This window comes from Glycine max, chromosome 8 (genome assembly GCF_000004515.6).
Source record: "Glycine max cultivar Williams 82 chromosome 8, Glycine_max_v4.0, whole genome shotgun sequence".
NCBI lineage: Eukaryota > Viridiplantae > Streptophyta > Magnoliopsida > Fabales > Fabaceae > Glycine > Glycine max.
The window spans coordinates 28,191,267-28,215,497 of NC_038244.2; the positions used below are offsets into that span (position 1 = coordinate 28,191,267).

Genomic DNA, 24,231 nt, shown 5'->3' on the forward strand with positions numbered 1-24,231 from the left:
TCATTGTTGCATGTGTATCATGGAAATAATGTAGGACATCCCCTTTATCCCCGAACCGCTGGCCAAACCCTGACATATATCATGACCAGCCGTTCTACAAGCCTTGAGCCAAAATCTCAACTTATCATAAATCTTGACCCAGGGTGAGAATGTCAATCCTTGCCCTCGGAAAACAAAAAAAAAAGAGAAAAAAAAAGAAAAAAATCCCAATCAAAGAGTGGGAGAAAGCAAAAAAAGGAAAGAAAATTCCCGATCAAGGATCGGAAGAAAAAGAAACATCCAGAAAGGTCTTTGAACCAGACAATATCGGAACAGTACAGAATTGTCGCCAAGTAAACAAGAAAAAGGAAACCACGACCTAAAGTTGCCCTCTCCCTTTGATTGCCAACCAAAATCCTGTGCGCTAGCGACTTTCTCGCCACGCACTAAACAAAAACAGAAAAGGAAAAGGCAAAAACACTCAAAGCCAAATTCCCCACCTAAAAACCATTCCCAAATTGAGTCCTATTGATCCATGATCACGCATGTAATCTTTGATTTGATAGGAAATGATTTGCAAAATCAAATCATGACATATCTATGGTTCGGAATTAGGATAAAACACTTACCTGTGTGAGATTGATACACTTTGAGTGATTTTTTCCTATCTTTGTTGGATCCAGTGTTTCCTCTAAATGGTCGTTTAGAAACAAAGTGCTAACATCCAAAATCTCATTTATGGTTATGAGGAAATTTCATTAGCATACTTTTCTTCCCCGATAGACACATTGTTTTTCATCCAAAAAGCATATGTTGCTCTGATCAGTTGGAAGTTTTGTCTCTTTACTAAAGCATGCTCGCATTTTGGTGAAGAAAACACCGAGACTATTTTTAGTCTCACGGTTATCAAGAACTACGTAGGTCTGAGTTCCTCATCACAAATTGAGGATACGTAGGAGCAAAAGCCCTGCTTTTGTTGACCACCCCACTTTTTGTTACCGTGACCCAAGGGTCTGGTGGCATGCGGAGCCACATGACCGTGGGATCCCCAATTTGTTAATGTTTGTTTTGTTGCGATTGTCATTTGTTTTGTACATACATATCGTTTGAGTTGTTACGTCGGTACTTGTTTCGTTGTTGTCAATAATGTTTGTAGAAATTCCTGAATCGTGTAGAATTTCTTATTATTTTAGGAACGTCGTCCTAAAAATAAAATGAACCAAAATCATGATAAAAAAAAGGGAGAGAAGTGTAGTGAATAAAGAAACTCTTGTGTGTGTGAGCAACGAATGTATATAAAGAAACTTTTGTATGAGCCATAGGTGTGCGTTGGAGAAAAACGAAAAAGATCTTTGAATGTAAATAGGGTTTGATCATGTGACGTAAAGAGAAAGAGTTCCAATGCATATACAGAAAAAGTTTGTCATGTATAAAAGTGTAGATGTACAAAGAAAAGTTTTCCTCGTAGAGGGCCATGGGTGTATAATTTTGTGAATATATAAAAAATGAAACAAAAAGGAAAAAGAAAGAAAGACCGCAAAGGTCGACATGCTATAGTTAAAGAAGTATAAATCATTCGTAAAGAGCAAACGTGTCTTCTGGAAACAAGGGACTGATGCTAAGAGTTTATTTTCCGGAATAAACCGAGATAAGAATGGATGAATTCATTGAACTGATGAAAGAACATAATTTGGAAACGTTGGGTCTGTTTGTGTAAATTCCCAACCGTAGTATCACAATGCCATAAACGAGATGCTTGAGTGCCCACCTGGCTGTAACCATGACTAATTTTGCACGTTGTTTTCAAATCATCATTGTCACGCGTGCCTTATGGAATAATATGGAAGTTCGACCCAAAATCGATACCTTGACACCCAAATTTGTTTCGCCCCAGATATCAAGATTGGGTTTCCACAATAAAAGACCCCATTGAAACACAACCTTAGACTTTTTGAACCTTGGCCTATAAAAAAGAATCCTCATTCCTTCCCTGAAGCAAAGGACAGCGGAATCTCCTCAAGGGAGAGCGAATAGAATGCTAAAACCCGATTTCCCAAAGAAAGGGATGGGGAAGGAGAAGTGAAAAGAAAGAAAAGGAAGGAATGGAAAGAAAGAAAAAGAAAAAGATGAAAATAAAGAAAAGAACAAAAGAAAGGAAAGAAGGGTTCCCGATCAAAGATCGAAAGGAAGTAAAAAGGGAAAATAGGCAATTCTCGATCAATGAAAGAAAGAGAATGGAAGATCTTCAGACCAGATAAATTTTCAGCAAGGTAAGGGACTGTTGGCAAAGGAAAACCCATTTTTGGTGTCTCTTCCCTTCAGATTGCCATTCAAGGTCATTCTCGACTGGCGATATCCCACCCCACCTGAACAAAGAGGAAAAGACCGAAACACCCAGCTTCCTCTCCAAAAACACTACCCTCGAGAAAATCCTATTGGTCCGTGATCGTACGTTTGATCTTTGATTCGATAGGAAATCGTGTGCAAAATAAAGTCATGGTGCAGTTATGGTTTGGGAATAGGATAAAACACTTGCCTGTGTGAGTTTTATACACTATGAGTGATTTATTTTCAGCTTAGCCCGATGTTTCCCCTGCATGTTCATTTAAAAGCTAAAAGTTGACATCCTGCACTTCATTCTCGGTTACAAGGAAGATTACCCTGGGCACAAGTATATTGTTTCTCTAAGATATGGTGCTCTCGCAAATGATTTATTTTTCTTTACAAAAAGCATGTTTGCCTTTCAGGTGGAAAAACCCGGTGGACCGTTCGGTCCTGCCAACCACTTTTTCGGAGCCCCATGATTTGCGTTTTCGTTCATGCATCCTCCACCCACGAGTTTGGAGCCATGCGTAGTGATTGCTTAGTGCAATTCTCCATCCTCACCTTTTTTTCGGAGCCCCATGAATTGTGTTTTCGTTCATGCATCCTCCACCCACGAGTTTGGAGCAATGCGTAGTGATTCCTTAGTGAAATTCTCCATCCTCACCCTTTGTCAAAGCCCCATGAATTGTGTTTTCGTTCATGGATCCTCCACCCACGAGTTTGGAGCCATGCGTAGTGATTGCTTAGTGCAATTCTCCATTCTCAACCGTTTTTTCGGAGCCCCATGAATTGCGTTTTTGTTCATGCGTCCTCCACCCACGAGTTTGGTGTCATGCGTAGTGATTGCTTAGTGCAATTCTCCATTCTCAACCCTTTTTCGGAGCCCCATGAATTGCGTTTTCGTTCATGGATCCTCCACCCACGAGTTTGGAGCCATGCATAGTGATTGCTTAGTGCAATTCTCCATTCTCAACCCTTTTTCGGACCCCCATGAATTGCATTTTCGTTCATGCGTCCTCCACCCACGAGTTTGGAGCCATGTGTAGTGATTGCTGAGTGCAATCTTCCATCCTCCGGAGTTTTTCATCGTCAAGGGCAGATCCTCTTGACTGGAAATGTGATCTTTGTTATGTTCCCGATTGTTTCTTTTTCCCAAATGTGTATATGTATATTATATTTGTTGTTCTTGTTGTTGTTTGTATTGTGTTGTGCAGAAAAGAAAAAAGAAGGAGTAGAGACGAGAGTCGTCATGGACTAATCACAGAAAGGGCAAGACGGACGAAATCAGTGTCTTATCTTTGCTTTCCTCTTATCTCTGATAAAAGGTAAGTAAAGAGGGGCAACTGTCATACCCTAATTTCGTCCAGGGATTATTACTTGATGACATGCAACCTTTGGTTAGCCACTTTGAGATACTTGGCGTCCTTTGTTGCACAATAAGTGAAGTTCCGTAATGTGGCGGAAATCGAAAAGAGGTGTTTTTGCGCAATCCGTGAGTTTCCCTAACTTCTTCGAAAGCTAAAAAAGAGTAAATACATAATCCGTAAGGATTCGTAACCTTGCGGAAGGAAAATAAGTATCGTTACGAAATTCGTAAAGTTTCGTAACGTTACGGAAAAAGAATTACCAAAAAAAGTAGAAGGGGGTACATTTAGTAAAAATGGGGGTACAAATAGCAATTAGGTCTGGAGGAAGCAACCTTGCTCGCCTGGGCGAGCTGAGCTCGCCTGGGCAAGCTGGGTGGCAAGCTCCTCCCCTATTTTGCTATAAATAGGGGGAGGAGTGAAGGGAGAAGAGGTTCAGCCTTCTTGGCACTTCTTATTCTCTCGAAATTGCTGAGGAAAATTATTTCCGTGAAGAAAATCCAAGCCGAGGCGCTTCCGTAACGTTTCCGTGAGTAATTACGCGAAGATTCTCGACCGCTCTTCAACATTCATCGTTCGTTCTTTGTTTTCTTCAGTCTTCAACGGGTAAGTACCTCAAACCAAGCTTTTCAATTCATTCTATGTACCCATGGTGGTCCACATTTTGTTTCATGTATTTTTATTCTCATTTTCATTCGCTTTCTATACCCCCTTTTGACGTGCTTCAGTCATTTATTTAAGTCATTTCTCGCCTAATCTAAAAATAAAATAAATTTCCACCGATTATTTGAATTGTATCATCCGTTAATTTCTGTTAAAATGAATTCCGACTGTTCGGTCGTGCCGTAACCACGTTGGAAATCAAAAAAGAGGTAAAATAATAATATAATAATCAAAAACACCTTTTAGTAAAATAAAGCGAAAAATCAATCAGACGTTTTTTTCTTTGGGATTTCTCATTCTTAATTGAATTGACTAATAACTAAAGTGAAACTAAGGCTAAAATTAACTCGCCTAGTCAAGCTCGTCCACAAAAATAGGATTTTGAAAGTTTATCATTTCAGTTTCTTACCAAGTAAAATGGATCATTTTTAAGGTCCAACGCCTTAAAATAATCACCTTTCAAGTAAAAAGAATCGTTTGATTCACTCTTAAGAAAGAACTACGTAGGTCTGATTTCCTCTTCGATGGAGGGTACGTAGGAGCAAAAAGTCCCGCTTTTGCCGACCTCAAAAAATAAAAAGAAATAAAAGTTAAGGTAACACAATTTCACAATTCTTAAAAATAGGTTGTTGTCCTTTGGGACAAACGTGAGAGGTGCTAATACCTTTCTCAAACGTAAATACAACTCCCGAACTTAGAATTTTTATTTTGACTGGTTTCCTTCGATTTTTCCGACGTTTTCCACAAATAAACGTTGGTGGCGACTCCGCGCATTTTTCCTCCTTTGAAAAGCGCACCCGTAAGCCTCGCCTTCGCTCGCCCGCAAAAGGGCACGTTGCAACACAAGGTTAACTTAGTGATCATCATAACCCTCTTTCCTATTTCTTTTTTCATACATATATACGTTCATGCCACCAAAGGTACATAATCTTCATCTTATTCCTCTATTTTCATTTTTCTCTTTGTGTTATTATAAATTTTTTCTTTTTATTTTTTTGTTAGATTCAAATTGTTGTTCATTTTTCTCATGCAAAGTGTTTGCTAATTTGATTATTCAATAGTAATTAACCATTTTCCAAAACATATAATTTAATTAAATAATTAAATTTAATATTAAAAATTGATTACCCCATGCATCACATAGGTAACTTAACTAGTAATATTTAAATTTTAAAAAGACTAGTCTGATTAAAACATGATCAATACATGAGATCATAAATTACATACTAGAACTTGATGAGAGATTAAAAATATAATTTGCAAAAAAAAAAAAAGTTAAATATGATTACTTTATTAGACTCATTAATGATGTAATAAGTCATTGAATTACTAACATAATTATTATGTCATTAGCTAATGATTGTTTTTTGTGTGATATCATTAGTTAAACTGTTAACTAGAGATTAAAAAATTTGTTTAGGAACAAGAAAATATTAAACCTAAAAAGTATATTTATTGTTGGAATAAAAACTGAAAAAGTCATTTTTTTTTTCAAATTCAACTTAAAAACCAAAGCATAGAAACAAGCAAAACAAATTTTCTCTACAACAAATACTAAGAGTTAATCATAGAAGTGGAATACTATATTCATGTAACCCCTTTATGCATAATGAATGTTTGCCTCCTAAAAAAAGACATGTAAAACTAAAATAAACATTGAAAAGGGAGAAGGTGTAGCATGGATACGCAGGAGGTAGAAAAGTCACCCATTTGGTTCAAATATGGATCAATCAACTTTTACTTCTTATGTTTATGTTTGAATGAAGAAATTCATATGAATTTCGCTAGTTTTTCTACAATAATTTCAAAAATTAATTAATGATTCTAAAAAAAAATAATACACATATAGAAAAAAACTATTTTTTTAAATAATTAACATTTTAAAAAAATTAATACACATATAGAAAAAGATTATTATTTTTTATATATAATTAATGATTTATAAAAAATTAATAAACATACAATTGTTCAAAAAAGATTAAGTAATTTTTTAAAATAGTTAATTATTTTTACAAATTAATACACACATAGAAAAAAGATTTTCTAAAAAAATAATTAACATTTTTAAAAATTAATACACATAAAATTATAATTTTTTTTATAAATAGTTAAATACTTTTAAAAAGAATTAATGATTTTGAAAAAATTAATACACATTTGGAATTTCTTATAAAATGATTAATTATTTCAAGAAAAAATTTAATGAATTTCAGAAAATAAATTCATATATAGAATTTTTTATAAATAATTAATGATTTTCAAAAAATTAATACAGATATAGAAAAAATTATTAATTTTTTTTATAAATAATTGATTATTTTCAAAAATTAATACACATATATAATAATTTTATAAATAATTACTTATGTTTTTAAGAATGATTAATGATTTTCAGAAAATTCATATAAAAATTGAAAAAATTAATTAATTTATATAAATAATTACTTTTTTTTAGTATTTAATGATTTCAAAAAATTAATAAACATATAGAAAATTTATGAGTTTTGAGAAATAATTAATGATTTTGAAAAAATTAATACCCACATAGAAAAATTACTTTTTTTTATAAATAATTACTTATTTATGAAAAAAAAATTAAGAATTGTCAGAAAATTAATACACATATAGAAAAAAGTTATTTTTTTATATATTTTTTAAAAATATTTAATTAAAATTAAAATTGAAAGAAACTGATAAACTAATGAGTGATTTTCAAAAAAATTCACACACATATAGAAAAGACTATTAATTTTTTTAAAATAACTAATGATTTTTGGAAAATTAATACACCAATAGAAAAAAGTTAATTAAGTTCTATAAATAATTACTTATTTTTGAATAGTTAATGATTTCAAAAAATTAATAAGAATTTTGATAAATAATTAATAATTTTCAAAAAATTAATATAAATATAGAAAAAAATTATTGTATAGAAAAAAATAGGCTTAGATGCAATTTTGATATTCTTATTTTTAAAATTCTGCAGTTTTGGTCCCTTTATTTTAAAATATAGATAATTCTCTTATTTTTTAAAATCCATAATGTTAGTTCTCTTATTTTAAAATAAAGACATTTAGTTCTCACTTTTATAAAATTTGCAATTTTGATTCATTTGTCAAGCTTGATAGTTAAGAAATTAACGTTGACTATAACATAGATTAAAAAAACAATCCCGTATCACGTGTAAATTTGTGTCACATCAAGTTAATTTCTTATCTATCAAATTTGACGAAAGGACCAAAATTTTGGATTTTACAAAACCTACTAAATATCTGTGTTTGAAAATAGGAAGACTAAAGTTATAGGTTGTTAAAAAAATTAGGCCTAAATATATCTATTTTAAAATAAAGGAAATAAAATTGTGAATTTTGAAAAATAAAAGAACCAAAATTAAATTTAAGCCAAAAAATTAATAATTTTATAAAAAATAATTAAAGATTTTCAGAAAATTAATACACATATAGAAAAAAATTAGTTAAGTTTTATTCAATTACAAATCACCATTTAAATTATTTTAAAAATTAATTTTAAAAATTAATAAACTTACCCGTGTAAAACCCTTTTTATCCTATAAATAATTACTTGTTTTTGAAAAATAGTTAATGCTTTCAAAAAATTTACGAAATTTGGTAAATAATTAATATTTTTAAAAAATTAATACACATAGATCTTTTTAAATAAATCATTAATACATTTTAAAATAAGAATGAATGATTTTCAGATATTTAATGTACATATATAAAAAATTATTTATTTTAATAAATAATTACATCTTTTTTTTAAGAAATTACGTAATTTTTTAACAAATAATTAATTAGTTAAAATTTAAATAATTAACTACTAAACTAATCATGTAACTTTCTTTCCCAGACAGGTAGACCTACACTTCTCGACTTTGAGCCCAAACCAATTTTCCATTACGTGAATGCCACTCGCCCATGCAGTGTCCACGTGTCTTCACAAAGAGCCATCGCCGCCGCGTGAATCTCAACCCTAACCACGGCGCATGGCAATCGTATCCCAGCAAACCCCTATTTAAACGAAACGAGATGTTGTGTTTCGCCTTTCATCAAATAAAAACGTGATAAAAAAGTGATTCTGCTCACAGTCGTTTCGGGGTAGCATTCTTGCGCACTCAGTTATTCTCTCTCTCTCTCTAGAGCGTCGTCGTTTAGTTAGGGCAGAAAACCCCTTTTCGGATCGGTGGAGCGAAGCCTCGCCGGCGAGACCCCCGAGGCTGTTCAATCGGCGATCGAGCAACGGCGAAAAGCGACGAAGATGAAGGTTTTCGTGAAGACTCTCAAGGGCACGCACTTCGAAATTGAAGTGAACCCTTCGGACACGGTTTGCCCCCTAACACTCTCATTCTTCAATTGAATTTCGATCGTGACTTGTCGCTTTTTTTCCCCCCGCTTTGATTGCGCGAGCAGAAACCTTGAATTTGAGGATTAACTAGGGTTTTACCTTCCTTGTTGGTCGATTTTTTTTTTTTGTTGATTTTGAGTGATGGCAATTTATAATTCCCCGATCAATCTTTTATTTTTGGTAATTGAGTGTTAAATTTAGGTTCTGAATTTAGTGCTTTGTTTATGTGCGTGATTTTGTGTGGAATTAATATGGCCTGCCCTGTTTATTTGTTGTGTATTAGGCAAGAGTGTAAGACCAATTGCTAGTAAGTGGTTGCATGATTGGAGCATGATAATGAATAAGTTTCACTCTTTGATATTGTTTGGAACTTTTCTTGGGAATTTAAAAAAGGTTATGCTAGGATGGAAATTCTGGTTTAATACTGGTTTTGATTACTATTGGGAGATCATGCCCATATGGGAATCATTATCCATTGTAGTTGCACATGACTGACGTTGTATACACTGCTACATCATACACTTTGGTTGATAACTAACTGAACTATGACCTGTTGGAATTAACATTGTTTAAGACTTGAGCTTGTTGTTGTTAAACCATCATGGATAACTGAAATTAGGGAATTTGGCTTCTCTGAGTGAAGGTGGTGTTTCAGAGGAAACTTATGGAGTTATAACTGTTGATTAAGACAAATGGTTGAGAATGTGATAAAATGCATACAAATTTTAAGTATAACAAATGATGAAATTGTTAAGTTCCACTCCTTTGAGTTTTTTAAACATGACTGTCTTTTTTTCTCTCTAAAGCACACCCCTCACTTTAGAGTTATATATGAAATAAGGGTGTTTAAGAGTGTGTTAATTCTTCTTTTAATTATGTGCTTCATACTTCTCTCATTATGTTTCTACCATATTCTGTTCTTTCTGAACTACAGTAATTAGTCTGTAATATTTGATTAATTGTGGATATTATTTACAGCTTTCTGAAGTGAAGAAAAATATAGAAACTGTTCAGGGTGCAGATGTCTATCCTGCTGCACAGCAAATGCTTATTCATCAAGGAAAAGTTCTAAAAGATGGTACTACTTTGGAGGAAAATAAAGTAGCTGAAAGTAGTTTTATTGTAATTATGCTATCAAAGGTGAAAATTTCTTTTATTTACTTATTTTTTTTTTCCTATTTTGAAAAGGAAACTGCATTGATCTCTGTACTACCAAAATGTATTCAATTATTTGGCTGTGTAGATAGTTGTTTAAACTTAAAAACTACTTGTGTATTATGTATTATTATGTGCTTAGTTCATGTTTAGGTCTATTAGTTATTTGGTGTTTTGAATCTGACATGGTTGGCAATAGTTGCGATATAGCAAATTGATGGTGATTGCTTGTGTAAACTGTGACTTATTATTTATAATGATGTTTTTTTAGGATAAATACCTCCAATTTCAATTTGAACTAAATGTGATTGTGATCTGAGCTGAATTTTGTTTGAGTTTTGTACTCAACGATTTGACGTATCTCACAAGCATGCAAGTACTTAGTTCATTAACTTCAAATGAAAGCTGCAACATATCTACAAGTAAAAAGTTGTTTGGGTAGACCATTTGGGTTAAGTTTTGACCTAGATAAGACTAAATGAACTCATCACAATCACCTTTGATGTACATATGCTGCCCCAATACCATGAGCCCTTGTCCCACTATCACCTTGCCCAGCACCATCAGAAGCCATTTTCATTGATTACAAAATTAAGACCACCAACACAAGAAGAGAGGGATGAAGACAGCTGATGTGCAAAAAGGGTTGATTGAGATGGTGTGTGAGAGGCAAGAGTGATGACATTCAGAAATAGATTTCAGAATGAGAGTGATGGAGATGTTTGAGAGAGAATAGGGTGCAATTGTGTAAATGTTTGTTCGAGAGAGAACATGGAGCAAAAAACACATTTTACGTCACGAAAAGTAAGTTTGGTGAATCAGGTCACACAACTTGGTCTGAAAGACCCAATTCCCATGATAGCAAAATATCGTTTGATACCACGATTTTGCTTCAATCTTGCTGCGATCCCACCGAGGCACAATTCAATGCATGATCCAGCTTGAGATAGTAGGGCTAGGATTGTAAGATTGTGCAATCTCACAGTCTAACTAGTGATCTTGATTGTTTGTCATACAAGAGTTAATGATAATGTGAGATCTTACTGCATTTACGGCTTGAGATATTGGGGGTAGGATTGTAAGATTGTGCAATCTCACAATCTAACTAGTGATCTTGATTGTTTGTCATACAAGAGTTAATGATAATGATAATGTGAGATCTTACTGAGTTTATTTGGTCAGATTGGGCATTCAATGTGAATGCTTTTTGAGGTTCAACTACTGGTATTTTAGATTAAATTCCATGTATAAGCCATTGCAAGAAAAATCTGATCTATGCTATCTAAGTGCCTAAATATAAACCAACTTTTTAGCCTTCTTTTTCCACAATTTGATTCCTTGAACTTTTTGCTATTCCAACCTTTTATTTCTCCTATTCCAAGCTTGATACATCATCACAAGTGGTGGTGTCAAGGTTCCTTTTTATTTAAAGAGTGAAGGATATTCAGAGAATGGGGACAAGAAATTCATCTTACGCAGCTGTGTAAGATGAAATGAAAAAACGGTTTGTGTTTTGATTTTTCATCAGAACACAAATCCTATTTTCCCACTCACTCCTTTTCTTTCAAAGGCCAAAATAATGCACTACTCTCACTGATCACCATCAAACTATGCTTCTTCTCTCTTTGACACCAACCATCAAACCTACATCTCTCACCTGCATATTTGGCCAACCCACAATTTGGGGACCTCTGGCACTCTGTTTTGTATTGCTTCACATCGTTTGGGATCTGGTTTGCTCACGTCACAGAGAGGTCTATGTTCTGTTACACACACGATATAGGGTCAATTGACACCGGGTGTCAAATTTTTACACTTAAACCACTTAATAACTTTTTGTAGAATGAGATTATTCAATCCAATTGTTGAATAGAAAGTTTTTATAAAGTAAATTAAGTTTATAAAATTATGCAAATAAAAAATTAATTGATACTTGATCGCACTACTTTATTTTGATAGATAATAATTGTTTAAATATAAGCAAATGTCTATTGCTAGATAACTAACCAACAAATGCCCAAATTAAGTGAAATTTGATATAAATGATAAGAAATCAAATGATTCAACAGTTGAGTGCGATTATGTTGACATTTCTTGCTATACTTTTTTTCCCTTTTATATTACTTGATTGACTCTTGTTATAAACATCTGTTTTTGGCTTAAATTTATGAATTTTAATTATTAATTGCTAGTATGTATTCAATTGTGGATAGCTTTTTTGAGCATTTATATATGTGTGATGTGATATAAGTTATTTAATCTACATCTATAAATTTCATGGTAGTGGTCATCCTACTATCCGTTATCCCACTATTGTAGTTTTTGGGGTTGATTGCTCCACACTGTTATCTGGGATTGATAGCTATGATTATGTCTTGACTTGCTAAATTACCTTGACTATCGGTCACATGCATGTTTCTGTATGACTGGATTATCTTCTCATTGCAAGTAATTAGAGCTTGAAGGATCACTTGCAGTCTTTCACCCTAAAATGTTGAGAGTTATGTATAGAGTTAAATCAATGAGAAATTAATGGTACTTCTACAAATTCTTAGTTTCATAAATAGTCATTTATTGAATACTAAATTATAGTCTGCTCAAAATATGGCAGACTAAGAGTTCATCTGGTGAAGGATCTACTACTTCAACTGCACCTTCAGCTAAGGTGAGATAATATAATAAGTTAATGAGCACTGTTGTTTATGTTAACATTATTTGGCTATTCTTGTTCTTGGGGCTTTTCCACTACTTGATTTGATTATTGTTTTGATATTACATTAAAATTTATAGAATAACTACATATAAAATGATTCAGTGGAAAATGTGATCACATCAATTTCTATTCATGTGTCTGACCCAAACAAGTTACAAATGCAAGCTAAAAGGAAAGAGTGCCTTCAACTGGTATTTAGTGTTATTTTGGGCTTTTTCTTCCGTATTAATGATGTGCTTGTTTGTCCAAAAGTAATAATTTTTTCTTCCAAAGAAAAGTAAGTTTTTTATTTTATCAAAAAAAGGAAAAACAAAGAAACTTTTGAGACTTCTCAATTTCACAGTTGTCAAATTTGAGAGTCTACGTAAAAGTTTTCATAGACTAAACTTGTAATCTCATAAGAGTTTTACCTAAATACCTAATACCAGTGTTATCAAATAGTGGTCATGGCGGTGCCATGGCGGAATAGCGTTGCGGAAATTTGAAAAAACGCCACCAAATAGCGGTGGCGTTGTGGGTTGCGGATGGCGGCGCCATGGCGGAATTGCGGTAATGGCGGAAATGATGGAAAACTGCCTTTTTTTTAAAAAAAATTTCGCAATGGGTCGTGTTGGGCTGACCTGACCCAACCCTAACCCGATTTTCACATGGTGAGCAGCGCGAGCAGGAACAGCAACATGGAACTCCAGCGGCACCACGCGAACGCGACGCAGCACACCGCACCAGCACCTGCACCACGACGGCAAACTCAGCACCCAGCACCATGCTCGCGACACGGCACCCCGCACCAGCGCACCACACACACGACGAACGGACGGTGACGGTGGCGGCGGCGGCAACGGCTACAGTCTGTGACGGCAAGGTGGTTATGTTTTTTTTTCTTGTTTTTTTTGTTCTGTTTTTTTTTTCTGTTTGACACCCCTTTTTTATTGTTGGTTCACCCCTTTTTTTTCTGTTCATCCCTTTTTTTATGATCTTTTTCTGTTTGACACCCCTTTTTCTGTTTTTTATGCTTTTATCCTTTTGTTATTTTGAACTCTTGAATGAGTTTATTTGGTGTTGGTACTTGGTTATTGTGTGAACTCATGAAACTTTTTTAGTTTATTTGAATGCAATCCATTGTTTTTTTAATTTTTTATTTATATTTATTTTTTATCGATTATTTTGTTGATATTTATGTGTATATATTTTTTTTTGTCCGCCATGACATCCGCCATTTTCCGTTACACCATCTGTCATATTTTTATGGCGGATTTTTGCCTTTCCGCCATGAACCGCCATCCGCCATTAACAACTGCCTAATACAATAAAATTTAAAAAACATATCGAAGTATCTAAACAGAATTTAATTTCATATGTTGATTAAATACTCGACTTTCAACATCTTAATAAAGCAAACCTCAACAGGAAAGTATAACAATACAGATTAAAACCATAACATAAAATGGTCATCCTAATCTTGCTTATAGTTTACTTTTCATCATTTTCTAATCTTTCTCATCAATAACTGTGTTACAGCAACCCAGCAAAAAATTATTGATCAATGGCTTGATAAATAAGGGGGAAAAGAATAAATATTTATCAAGTACATTTTCTTTTCATGAATTTAGTACCAAATCTGTTTTTATCATTGAAGTAAAAAGCAGAGGAAATCATAGCCGAGAGAAAATGATTGAGCTAGACAAGTTGATCAAGGTAATCAAATGGGGGATGGTGGAATATGATTTAAGGCCAAAATTCTGCCATATAAAATGCCACTGCGGCCTATGGTGCCACCATAGCCGTCCTTCCTTCACAAATTGCCTATGGCAGAGGGGTTGAAAAATGCCATGTTGTAGTGTTATGGTGGCACTATTATGGTTATTTAACAACATTGGTTGAGATGTAAAGAGTTTGCACAATTGGAATCTTTCTTCCAACCCCCATCCAATGTTAAATAACCATTATAGCATCACCATAATGCTATTACGTTATAGAGTTACAAAGGTGCTATAATGGTTATTTAACAACATTGTTTTTGATGGAAAGAATTCACCCAATCGGAATCTTTCTTCCAACCTACATCCAATGTTGTTAAATGACCATTATAGCGCCACCATTATGCTAGAACATTATGGCGGCACCATAAAGGTTTTTTAACAACATTGGATGAGGGTTGGAAGAAATATTTCAATTGGGTGAATTCTTTACATCTCAACCAATATTGTTAAATAACTGTTATAGTGCTCTGACATAATGTTATCACATGGGATTTTTTACCCCTCTGCCATAGGCAATTTCTAAAAGGAGGCCTGTTATGGTGATACCATAAGCTGTAATGGTGTGTTTATATGGTGGAATTTCGGCCTTCTGTCATCTGCCATTGATAACCTTGCCATCTTTAATTTGTTTTTTTTACGAATACTTAGTGCTTGGAGAATCTTCAAGAACAGATTACCTACCAAGGATAATCTAAGGAGGAGACATGTGGAGTTGCTTTCTTTTAATTGTCCTCTCTGCGATATGGAAGAGGAATCTGTGGGCCATGTTATGTATTCATGCATAAAAACTAGACATATTTGGTGGGAGGCATTGGGCTGGGTCAATAGAGTGGGTCCTTTCCCACTGGAACCTAGATATCACTTTCAGCAATTCTGTTATTGGAGTGGGAAAACCTCAGTAGAGAAAAGGTGGCAAGTGCTTTGGATAGCTTTATCTATGACTATTTGGAAGCATAGAAATTCTCTGATTTTCAAAAATCAGACTTTCAGCTCCGAAAAAGTCATGGACGAAGCTTTATTCCACACTTGGTCATGGTTACGTTGTATGGAGCAAGATTTCCATACTCACTTTAATCAATGGTCTGTCAGATTGAAGGAAGAAATGTCGTAGGGTTGTCTGATTGATGGGTACCCAGCTTCTGTGCTGGTCTTTTTTTAGTAGCTTGGGATTGGCAGGTTTTGCCTATTGTATTTAATTGTTATTTGTCAGTATTGCTAATACTGACCTATTATTAATATAATTATTTTTGCTGTGCAAAAAAAAAAAACTTAGTGCTTTGTAAATTATAACAGTTCGCTGTTGTGCAAATTTTCTCGCAATGAGATCCAAGAAAAATATCAATTAATGCATAGTGAATAATAATAAAGCATTTGTAAAAAGAAAATAGGGACAAAGCATGGACACCCCTTCAGAATTGAAAGTTTTATGTCTGAACTCTGAATTTGACTTTTACTTGTTCCATCCCATTTATCCTCATTTTGATCAGTTTTGACCATGATCTTGGCTTGGTACTGAACATGAAGCCAGGCTGATTGGGCTGGTTGGTTTGGACAAGTCTAATTTTTTAATACACTATTATTAGCCTGACCTTTAGGTTTATGCTGAGGCATTAAACTTTTGCACTGGCCCACATGGACTTCTGTTTACTTGCTGTTGGCTGGCTTTTCTTATTGTTTATTTTTCTTAGTGTAATTTGTCATGTATAGAGTAGCTTCAGCTGAAAGAGAAAATTGGCATGCATTGTTTGAACAGTATTTTATTTATTCAATCTTTATTAGCACTTGTGAATTCCATTCCACTCATAAAAGATTATAATGAAGAGAAAAAGCAGATGGGGAGAAAGGGGAAGAAAAAGAAAATGAAAATTGTTATAAGGTTGACATTTTATTAAGTGACATAGAAATTAAAAAAAATATATATTCCCCTCTTTTAACTTGTGAAAATTTCATTAACTGATGTGTCAAATTATGCAGCCAAGTGCAACTCCTACTTCAACTTCTGTGTCTACTGCACCTCAAGCTCCTGCTTCAACTGGAGCATCGTGAGTCGTGATTTTTTTTATTTCTTTTCTTTCTCTTTCAATTAGTTTAGATAAATTTTAATTAAAATATTTTTGATGTCAAATATATTCTTTCTACAACTTCATTCCATTTTGACAGGGCTACACCTGTTACTGCCCCAACAGCTGCTCCTGCACCTGCACCTGCACCAGCTGCTCCAGCTCCAGCTCCTGCTCCTATATTTTCAGGCTCTTCTGTGTAATATTTTGTTTTCTGTTATCATTGGAATTCACCTTTTACTTGTTAGATTCCTATTTTGAAGATGGAACATTCTTTCAATTCCCATTTCTTTGTTTTAAATTTCTTGTTAAAAGAAACTTTCTTGAAGCAGGCCAGAGTCTGATATATATGGGCAGGCAGCATCCAATCTTGTTGCTGGAAGTAACTTGGAGGGAACAATTCAGCAAATCCTTGACATGGGTGGAGGAAGCTGGGACAGGGATACTGTTGTTCGCACCCTTCGTGCTGCTTATAACAACCCCGAGAGAGCTGTTGAATATTTGTATTCTGTATGTGAATTTTAGGATATAACTACATATTCTAATGGCTGTTTTTCCTACAGTTTGGCTTTGCTTCCATTTGTTTGGAAATTTGGCATTGGATTATTGCTTTGATTCTTGTATTATGTTCTCTTGCACTCTATCTAATTAAAATATTGTTCGTTCTTGATAATTGTTAGGGCATACCAGAGCAAGCCGAAGCTCCACCAGTTACCGGAGTGCCTGCAAGTGCTCAACCTTCAAATCCTCCAGCTGATACTCCACAGGCAGCACAACCAGCATCTGTTCCTTCTAGTGGACCTAATGCTAATCCTTTAGACCTCTTTCCCCAGGTAGCTTCAGAAACATTTTTTTATTGAAGAAAAAAGATAGAGGACAAATATTTTGGTGTACTTAATACTGTTAGATGACAGGGCCTTCCTAATGTTGGGTCTGGTGCTGCTGGTGCTGGTTCCTTAGACTTTCTTCGCAACAGTCAACAGGTATTCACTATATTTGCCTTTGTCCCACCACTTAATTTTGTACTTGCCAGGCTTGTCTAAGCTGGATTTTTCAATGCTGTGCTGTGTTTCAGTTCCAAGCCTTACGCGCTATGGTACAGGCTAATCCACAAATATTGCAGGTTTTTTAATTTCTTCTTTGGCTTGGTAGTGTATGTTCTGTTTTTATATTCTCTTCATCACAGTTCCCTGAATTTTGCGTTTCTTGCAGCCTATGCTACAAGAGCTTGGCAAACAAAATCCTCATCTTATGCGATTGATTCAAGAGCATCAAGTTGACTTCCTTCGCCTAATTAATGAACCTGTTGAAGGGGGTGAGGGGTAAGGTTAATCTATTCTTTGCATTTTCATTTTGTTTTGTTTTTCTTTTTACCTATTAATTGATGTCCGGTGACTTAATTTTCTGTTATGTTTTAGAAATATACTGGGACAGCTGGCTGGTGCCATGCCGCAAGCAGTGACTGTCACCCCTGAGGAGCGGCAAGCAATTGAGCGTGTAAGTTTATCCTCTCGAGTCTTGTTTATATTGAACAATGAATTATATATAGTTTTCCCTGTCTGATGCCTCTAGAACATTGGAAACTTTATTTTCATCTCAAACTTCCTGGCTTCTTTTTCTTACATTAATCAATTTCATCTGTAATTTTGCTTATTTAAAGGTCTATAATTCAATAATAGGATGTGATGAGGATATTTTTGTTTTGGTTAAAAGTAGGTTTTAATGGATTGGGCTTATGCTTGGAAACATTTATTTTAGTGATTTTGACGCAATGCTGTTTGAATAGTGTAAATAAGAATCACTTTTAGATATATAACTATTAAATTTAAAACAAGTACAACTTATTTAATATTATTAAGTTAGTAATATATAGTATAAAAGGATACTTTTGTAATGCTACTTTTACAACGAGGGAGTTAAAACTAAGTTAGAAACCTGAACATATTTTTGCCTAAAACATGAACATCACATGCTCTGTTCGAGGTAAAATACATTCTTCTCACAGGATTCTGTCTTCTTTAATGCTAAACTAAACACAGCCCAAGTCTATAAATAATTTTACATAATTTATGTTGACAACCTACATAATCCAAACTCTTCTGTTTAAACCTACCTGGAGTCACTGGTACAGTTGGACGAGTTTGTAGAGCTGTACAATTAGCATTTGACATTTTGCTTGCATTTTCCATTTGTTAAAAAATTATATGGATTTTGATTACATGTTCCTCATTAAAAAAAATGTAGTCTCACTTCTGATCTTAAGTAGAAAACAACACCCTCCTGCTTTTTAGGAATAGCAGGGTGAATATCTTGTTAAGTGGTTCTTCTTTAATTTCATTGACTTTTAATCCTTGTTTTTGCTCCAGCTCGAAGCAATGGGTTTTGATCGTGCAACTGTATTGGAGGTGTACTTTGCTTGTAACAAAAATGAGGAGCTGGCTGCCAACTACCTTTTAGATCACATGCATGAGTTTGATGAATAATTAGATCTCCTTTACAATTTGTCAAAATATTTGTTTTATGTTTCCTTTTGAATGGTCTTTGTTATGTAATGAAGGTAATATTTGATAATGACAAGTCTCGAATGGACAAGGAATATTTTAATCACCGCATTGTTGCACAATTCATCATTTTCTCCTCTTAGAAATTTAATCAATATTTTTTTGAAGTCAAGCTCATATTAGGGGTGAGCATCGGTCAGATTGGGTTGGTTGTAGGCCAAAATGACTCAATCTGACCAAAACCGAAAATTGATTTTTCTGAACTGCATCCGACCGTAGATCTCTCATATGCGGGTGGTGGGTGGATTGGGGCGGGTTTTCAACAGTTCTGGTTCATAGATGAAGTTGTAAAATGTGTGGGCTTTGAGTCTGAACTAGACAGCTATCAGAGAAGGTGGCGAGAAAGAACTGTTGAAGCTTGATTTGTTGAGTATTTGACGATAGATGGAAATTGGTAGAGAAATTGATGTGAGCACTTAGAATGTGTTGCTTGGGAGTGTTGGATATCCTTGTATTTTATCTATATTAGGTAGTTTTGTTAGTAAGCTTGTTCAGAAGGGCAGCAGTGAGTTGTCACTGTCACTGTCACTGTCCTTCTCTCTCCATCTTGTACTCTATATATATATATATATATATATATCTTTTTTGAAATGAATAAAGCTGTGAGAGAAAGGAGGAAATTTCTCCTTCAGTTTCAAGTTGGTACCAGAGCAGGTTTCGACCGTCGTCCTTCGTCGCGCCGTTCGTCGTCCTCCACTGTGTCGCTGTCGTCTGTCGTCGTCGTCGATCGTCGTCATCTCCGATGGATTTTTCGGCGAGACCAGGGTTCGGATCGCCTCGAAAAGCGTGATCCACCCCTGGAACTTGCGCAGCCGTCGGACGCCCCACGCGTCGCTTCTTCCTCGCGTGTTTGTCGACGCGTGCAGCTCATGCGTCGCCGTGCCGGCGTCGGAAGCTGCCCCTTCCGGTCTCGGCAGCTTCGTTGTTGCCTCTTGGGTGCGTTTCAGGCCTCACCTCCTTCCGACAAACCGTTTGGTCAGCTCTTGTGTGTTTTCCTCTCTTGTGTGTTAGAGTTTGCTGTTTGGCTCTTAAATGGCCTCCTCTGGACTTGTTTTTTCATTCTCCGGGACCCCAACCATCACCATTGCAAAGCTGAACGGGAAAAATTACCTTTCGTGGTCTGTTTCTGTGGAGTTGTGGTTCCTTGGTCAAAGACACCATTACCACTTGGAGAAAACCTCAGATTTTGTTTCAGATGATAAAAGACCTGAATGGGAGAAGCTTAATTATCAACTGTGTGTTGTGTTATGGTAATCAGTTGAGCCGGATATCTTGGAAATTCTTCGATCATTTAAATCATGTCGTTCTTTTTGGAAGAAAGCCCAAAAAATCTTTGCCAATGATATCCAAAGTTTGTTTGATGCAACCATGAAAGTTACAGCCCTCAAGCAAACTAGTCATGACATGATCGCTCATGTGGGTAAGGCTCGAGCTGCCGTGGAAGAACTGAGAAAGTTCCTTGTAGCTGATTCATTAGAAGAAGTGAATAGGAAACTTGACAAGTTTTACATGGTTCTTATTTTGAGAAGCTTGCATTCAGACTTTGATCATGTGCGTGATCAAGTACTTGCTGGAGACCAGATTCCATCGATGGATTCCCTCATCACTAGGCTTCTCTGCGTGCCTCATTTATTGAAGGATGAGAATCCTACTGATGGAGTGGAGACGTTAGCCATGGTTGCGTCTCGAGGAAGAGGAAGTAGCCGCAACAACAGAGGAGGTCGCAGTGGAAGGGGTGTACGTCCTCATTGCACTTATTGCAAGAGGATGGGTCACACCCAAGAGAATTGTTATTCGTTGCATGGGTTTCCCGACAAGGTCGCATAGGTCTCTCGTTCAGAGAAAGCAGAGTCTAGATTTTTTGATGAGGAGTATCAGGAGTATTTGAAGCTTAAATCCGAGAAACCCAGCAACCAAGCTCAATCCTCATTTGTACCATGTGTTTCAACAGCCTGTATCTCTCTATCCATTGAAGGTTCTAGTTCTTGGATACTCGACTCAGGTGCCTCTGATCATATTTCTGGTAACAAATCCTCCTTTTCATCCTTCTCTTTTCCAAAAATTCCTCACCACGTTACTGTAGCCAATGGTTCCAAGGTTGTGTCTCAAGGAAGTGGTCAAGTTTCATTATCTCCTTCTCTGAAATTGAATTTTGTGTTATTCATTCCTTAGTGTCCCTATAATTTAATTTCATTAAGTCAGTTAACGCGTTCGTTAAATTATTCAGTAACCTTTACAGCTAATTCGTTTGTTATTCAGGAACATGGGACGAGGCGACTGATTGGAGAAGGACATGAATCACAAGGACTTTACTACTTGGAATCCAGTCCACCTGGGGCTTGTTTTGCAATCTCAAAGCCCAAACTTTTGCATGATCGTCTAGGTCACCCAAGTTTACCAAAATTGAAGATGATGGTTCCTAGTCTCAAGAATCTTCGAGTCTTAGATTGTGAGTCTTGTCAACTAGGAAAACATGTCAGGTCGTCATTTCCTCAAACTGTACAAAGATGTAACTCGACTTTCTCTACCATTCATTCTAACATTTGGGGACCAAGTCGTGTTACATCTTTTGGTTTTCGATATTTTGTAACCTTCATTGATGAATTCTCCAGATGTACTTGGGTTTATTTAATGAAAGACAGATTTGAACTTTTGTCTATATTTGTGTCTTTTTATTATGAGATTGAGAATCAATTTGGAAAAACAATTAAAATTTTTAGGAGTGACAATGCTAAAGAATATTACTCTCATGATCTTTCTTCTTTTTTGTCTTCCAAGGGCATTTTACATCAGTCTACATGTCCTCACACACCACAACAAAATGGCATAGCAGAAAGGAAGAATCGTCATCTTGTTGAAACTGCACGCTCCCTAATGTTAAATTCAAATGTTCCTACACATCATTGGGGAGATGCAGTGCTTACTGCTTGTTTCCTAATCAATAGGATGCCCTCTTCTTCTCTTGAAAACCAAATCCCTCACTCAATCGTCTTCCCTCATGATCCACTATTTCATGTCTCTCCTAAAGTGTTTGGTTGTACTTGTTTTGTCCATGATTTGTCTCCTGGTTTAGACAAACTCTCTGCTAGGTCAGTTAAATGCGTCTTCTTGGGTTATTCTCGTCTTCAAAAATGTTACAAATGTTATTCTCCAACCATGAGAAGATACTACATGTCTACAGATGTAACCTTCTTTGAAGATAGACCATTCTTCTCACCTTCCGAAGACCATTCTTCATCTCTTCAAGAAGTTCTCCCTATTCCTTCTCCTTATCCTCTAGATGACTTCGACCAAAATGTCATTGTTGGTCCCTCTTCCTCACCGGATTCACCTGAAGTTGTATCTTCACCTTTGATTACAAATCAACCCAGGACAACGCAGATTGGATTTCCAGTACCTGAAGCTTCTCCCTGTGGTTCTCGTTCTTCTTCAGCCAGTCCTCCACTCATGGCTCCTTCCACCTCTTCTTCTCATTCTGACACACATTGGCCCATTGCCATCAGGAAAGGTATTCGCTCTACTCGTAATCCTCATCCTATTTATAATTTCTTAAGTTATCATCGTTTGTCTCCTTCATATAGTTTCTTTGTTTTCTCATTGGCCTCCTTTACTATTCCTTCCATTGTCCGTGAGGCACTTGATCATCTTGGCTGGAGACAGGCTATGGTTGATGAGATGCAGGCTCTTGAAGATAATGGTACTTGGGAGCTTGTTTCTCTTCCTCCTGATAAGACCACTGTGGGTTGTAGATGGGTCTACACTGTTAAAGTTGGGCCCAATGGTAAGGTTGATTGGCTTAAGACTCGCTTGGTGGCTAAGGGCTACACACAGGTATATGACATTGATTACTGTGACACTTTCTCTCCTGTCGCCAAACTCACCACTGTTCGTCTGTTTCTTGCTATGGCTGCTATCCGTCACTAGCCCCTCCATCAGCTTGATATTAAGAATGCCTTTCTCCATGGTGATCTTGAGGAGGATATTTATATGGAGCAACCTCCTGGGTTTGTTGCTCAGGGGGAGTATGGTCTTGTTTGTAAGCTTCACCGATCTCTCTATGGGTTGAAGTAATCTCCTCGCGCTTGGTTTGGTAAATTTAGTCATGTTGTCCGCATGTTTGGACTGAAACGAAGTGAAGCTGATCATTCTGTATTTTATTGTCATACATCCCCTGAAAAATGTGTTTATCTAATTGTCTATGTTGATGATATAGTGATTACAGGGAATGATACTACTAAGATCACCCAGCTAAAAGAGCGCTTATTCAGTCATTTTCAGACCAAAGATTTGGGTCCTTTGAAGTATTTCCTTGGTATTGAAGTAGCTCAATCAGGAGATGGTGTTGTGATCTCTCAGAGAAAGTATGCTCTTGACATTTTAGAAGAAACAGGTATGCAGAATTGTAGACCTGTTGAAAGTCCTATGGATCCAAACCTGAAGCTCATGGCAGATCAAAGTGAAGTTTATCCTGATCCCGAGAGATATCAGAGGCTTGTGGGAAAACTCATTTACCTTACCATTACCAGACCTGATATCTCCTTTGCTGTGGGAGTGGTTAGCCAGTTTATGCAGAATCCTCATTTGGACCATTGGAATGCTGTCATGCGTATTCTGAGATATCTTAAAAAAGCTCCTGGTCAAGGGTTATTGTATGAAGACAAGGGTAATACACAACTATCGGGATATTGTGATGCTGATTGGGATGGTTGTCCCATGGATAGAAGGTCTACATTAGGCTATTGTGTCTTCATTGGAGGAAATCTTATTTCTTGGAAAAACAAGAAACAGACAGTTGTCGCTCGGTCCAGTGCAGAAGCTGAATATCGATCTATGGCTATGGTTACTTGTGAGCTCATGTGGATTAAATAGTTTCTGCAGGAATTGAGGTTTTGTGAAGAGTTGCCAATGAAGTTGTATTGTGATAATCAGGATGCTCTTCATATTGCCTCAAACCCAGTTTTTCATGAAAGGACTAAGCACATAGAGATTGATTTTCATTTCATTCGAGAGAAGCTTCTGTCCAAGGAGATTGTCACTGAGTTCATTGGTTCAAAATCCCCCATACTTAGCCTTTTGTACTCCTGAGCAAAATGAAATAAAGAACAAAATCCAAGGATATAAAAGAGAGACAGCCAAAACATTTACATATTTCTCAATGAACATCAAGGAATGAAAGGAATGGGTAACATCTAACATGAAGAGATCCAAAGAGTCAAGACATTCATGAAAATCATCCAAGCAACCCAATCATGGCAAAATAGTTAATCAGCTCAATAATGACAATTG

At 35.7% G+C, this 24,231-nt stretch overlaps 1 protein-coding gene and 1 non-coding gene across 7 annotated transcripts; both read left to right on the forward strand.

Annotated features, from left to right (window-relative positions):
- The first annotated feature begins 8,393 nt into the window (after positions 1-8,393).
- On the forward strand, positions 8,394-19,010 carry LOC100813881 (ubiquitin receptor RAD23c-like). 6 transcript variants are annotated; one of them, XM_041017642.1, is made up of 13 exons: positions 8,394-8,675; positions 9,675-9,836; positions 12,463-12,516; positions 13,223-13,426; positions 16,299-16,366; positions 16,485-16,583; positions 16,714-16,894; positions 17,065-17,217; positions 17,299-17,367; positions 17,460-17,507; positions 17,597-17,706; positions 17,803-17,881; positions 18,751-18,991. In XM_041017642.1, the coding sequence occupies exons 1-13, from the start codon at positions 8,610-8,612 to the stop codon at positions 18,865-18,867; spliced, it is 1,410 nt and encodes a 469-aa protein (XP_040873576.1). In that variant the 5' UTR covers positions 8,394-8,609; the 3' UTR covers positions 18,868-18,991. The 6 variants fall into 6 exon arrangements, with proteins under 6 accessions (XP_040873576.1, XP_006584605.1, XP_040873577.1 ...); XM_006584542.4 differs by having other exon boundaries at positions 16,717-16,894; XM_041017643.1 differs by lacking the exon at positions 13,223-13,426 and having other exon boundaries at positions 8,395-8,675.
- Positions 14,600-14,740, forward strand: MIR4408 (microRNA MIR4408). The gene has a single exon (NR_048747.1). It is a non-coding gene; the product is annotated as a microRNA MIR4408 (primary transcript).
- Positions 19,011-24,231: the final 5,221 nt, after the last annotated feature.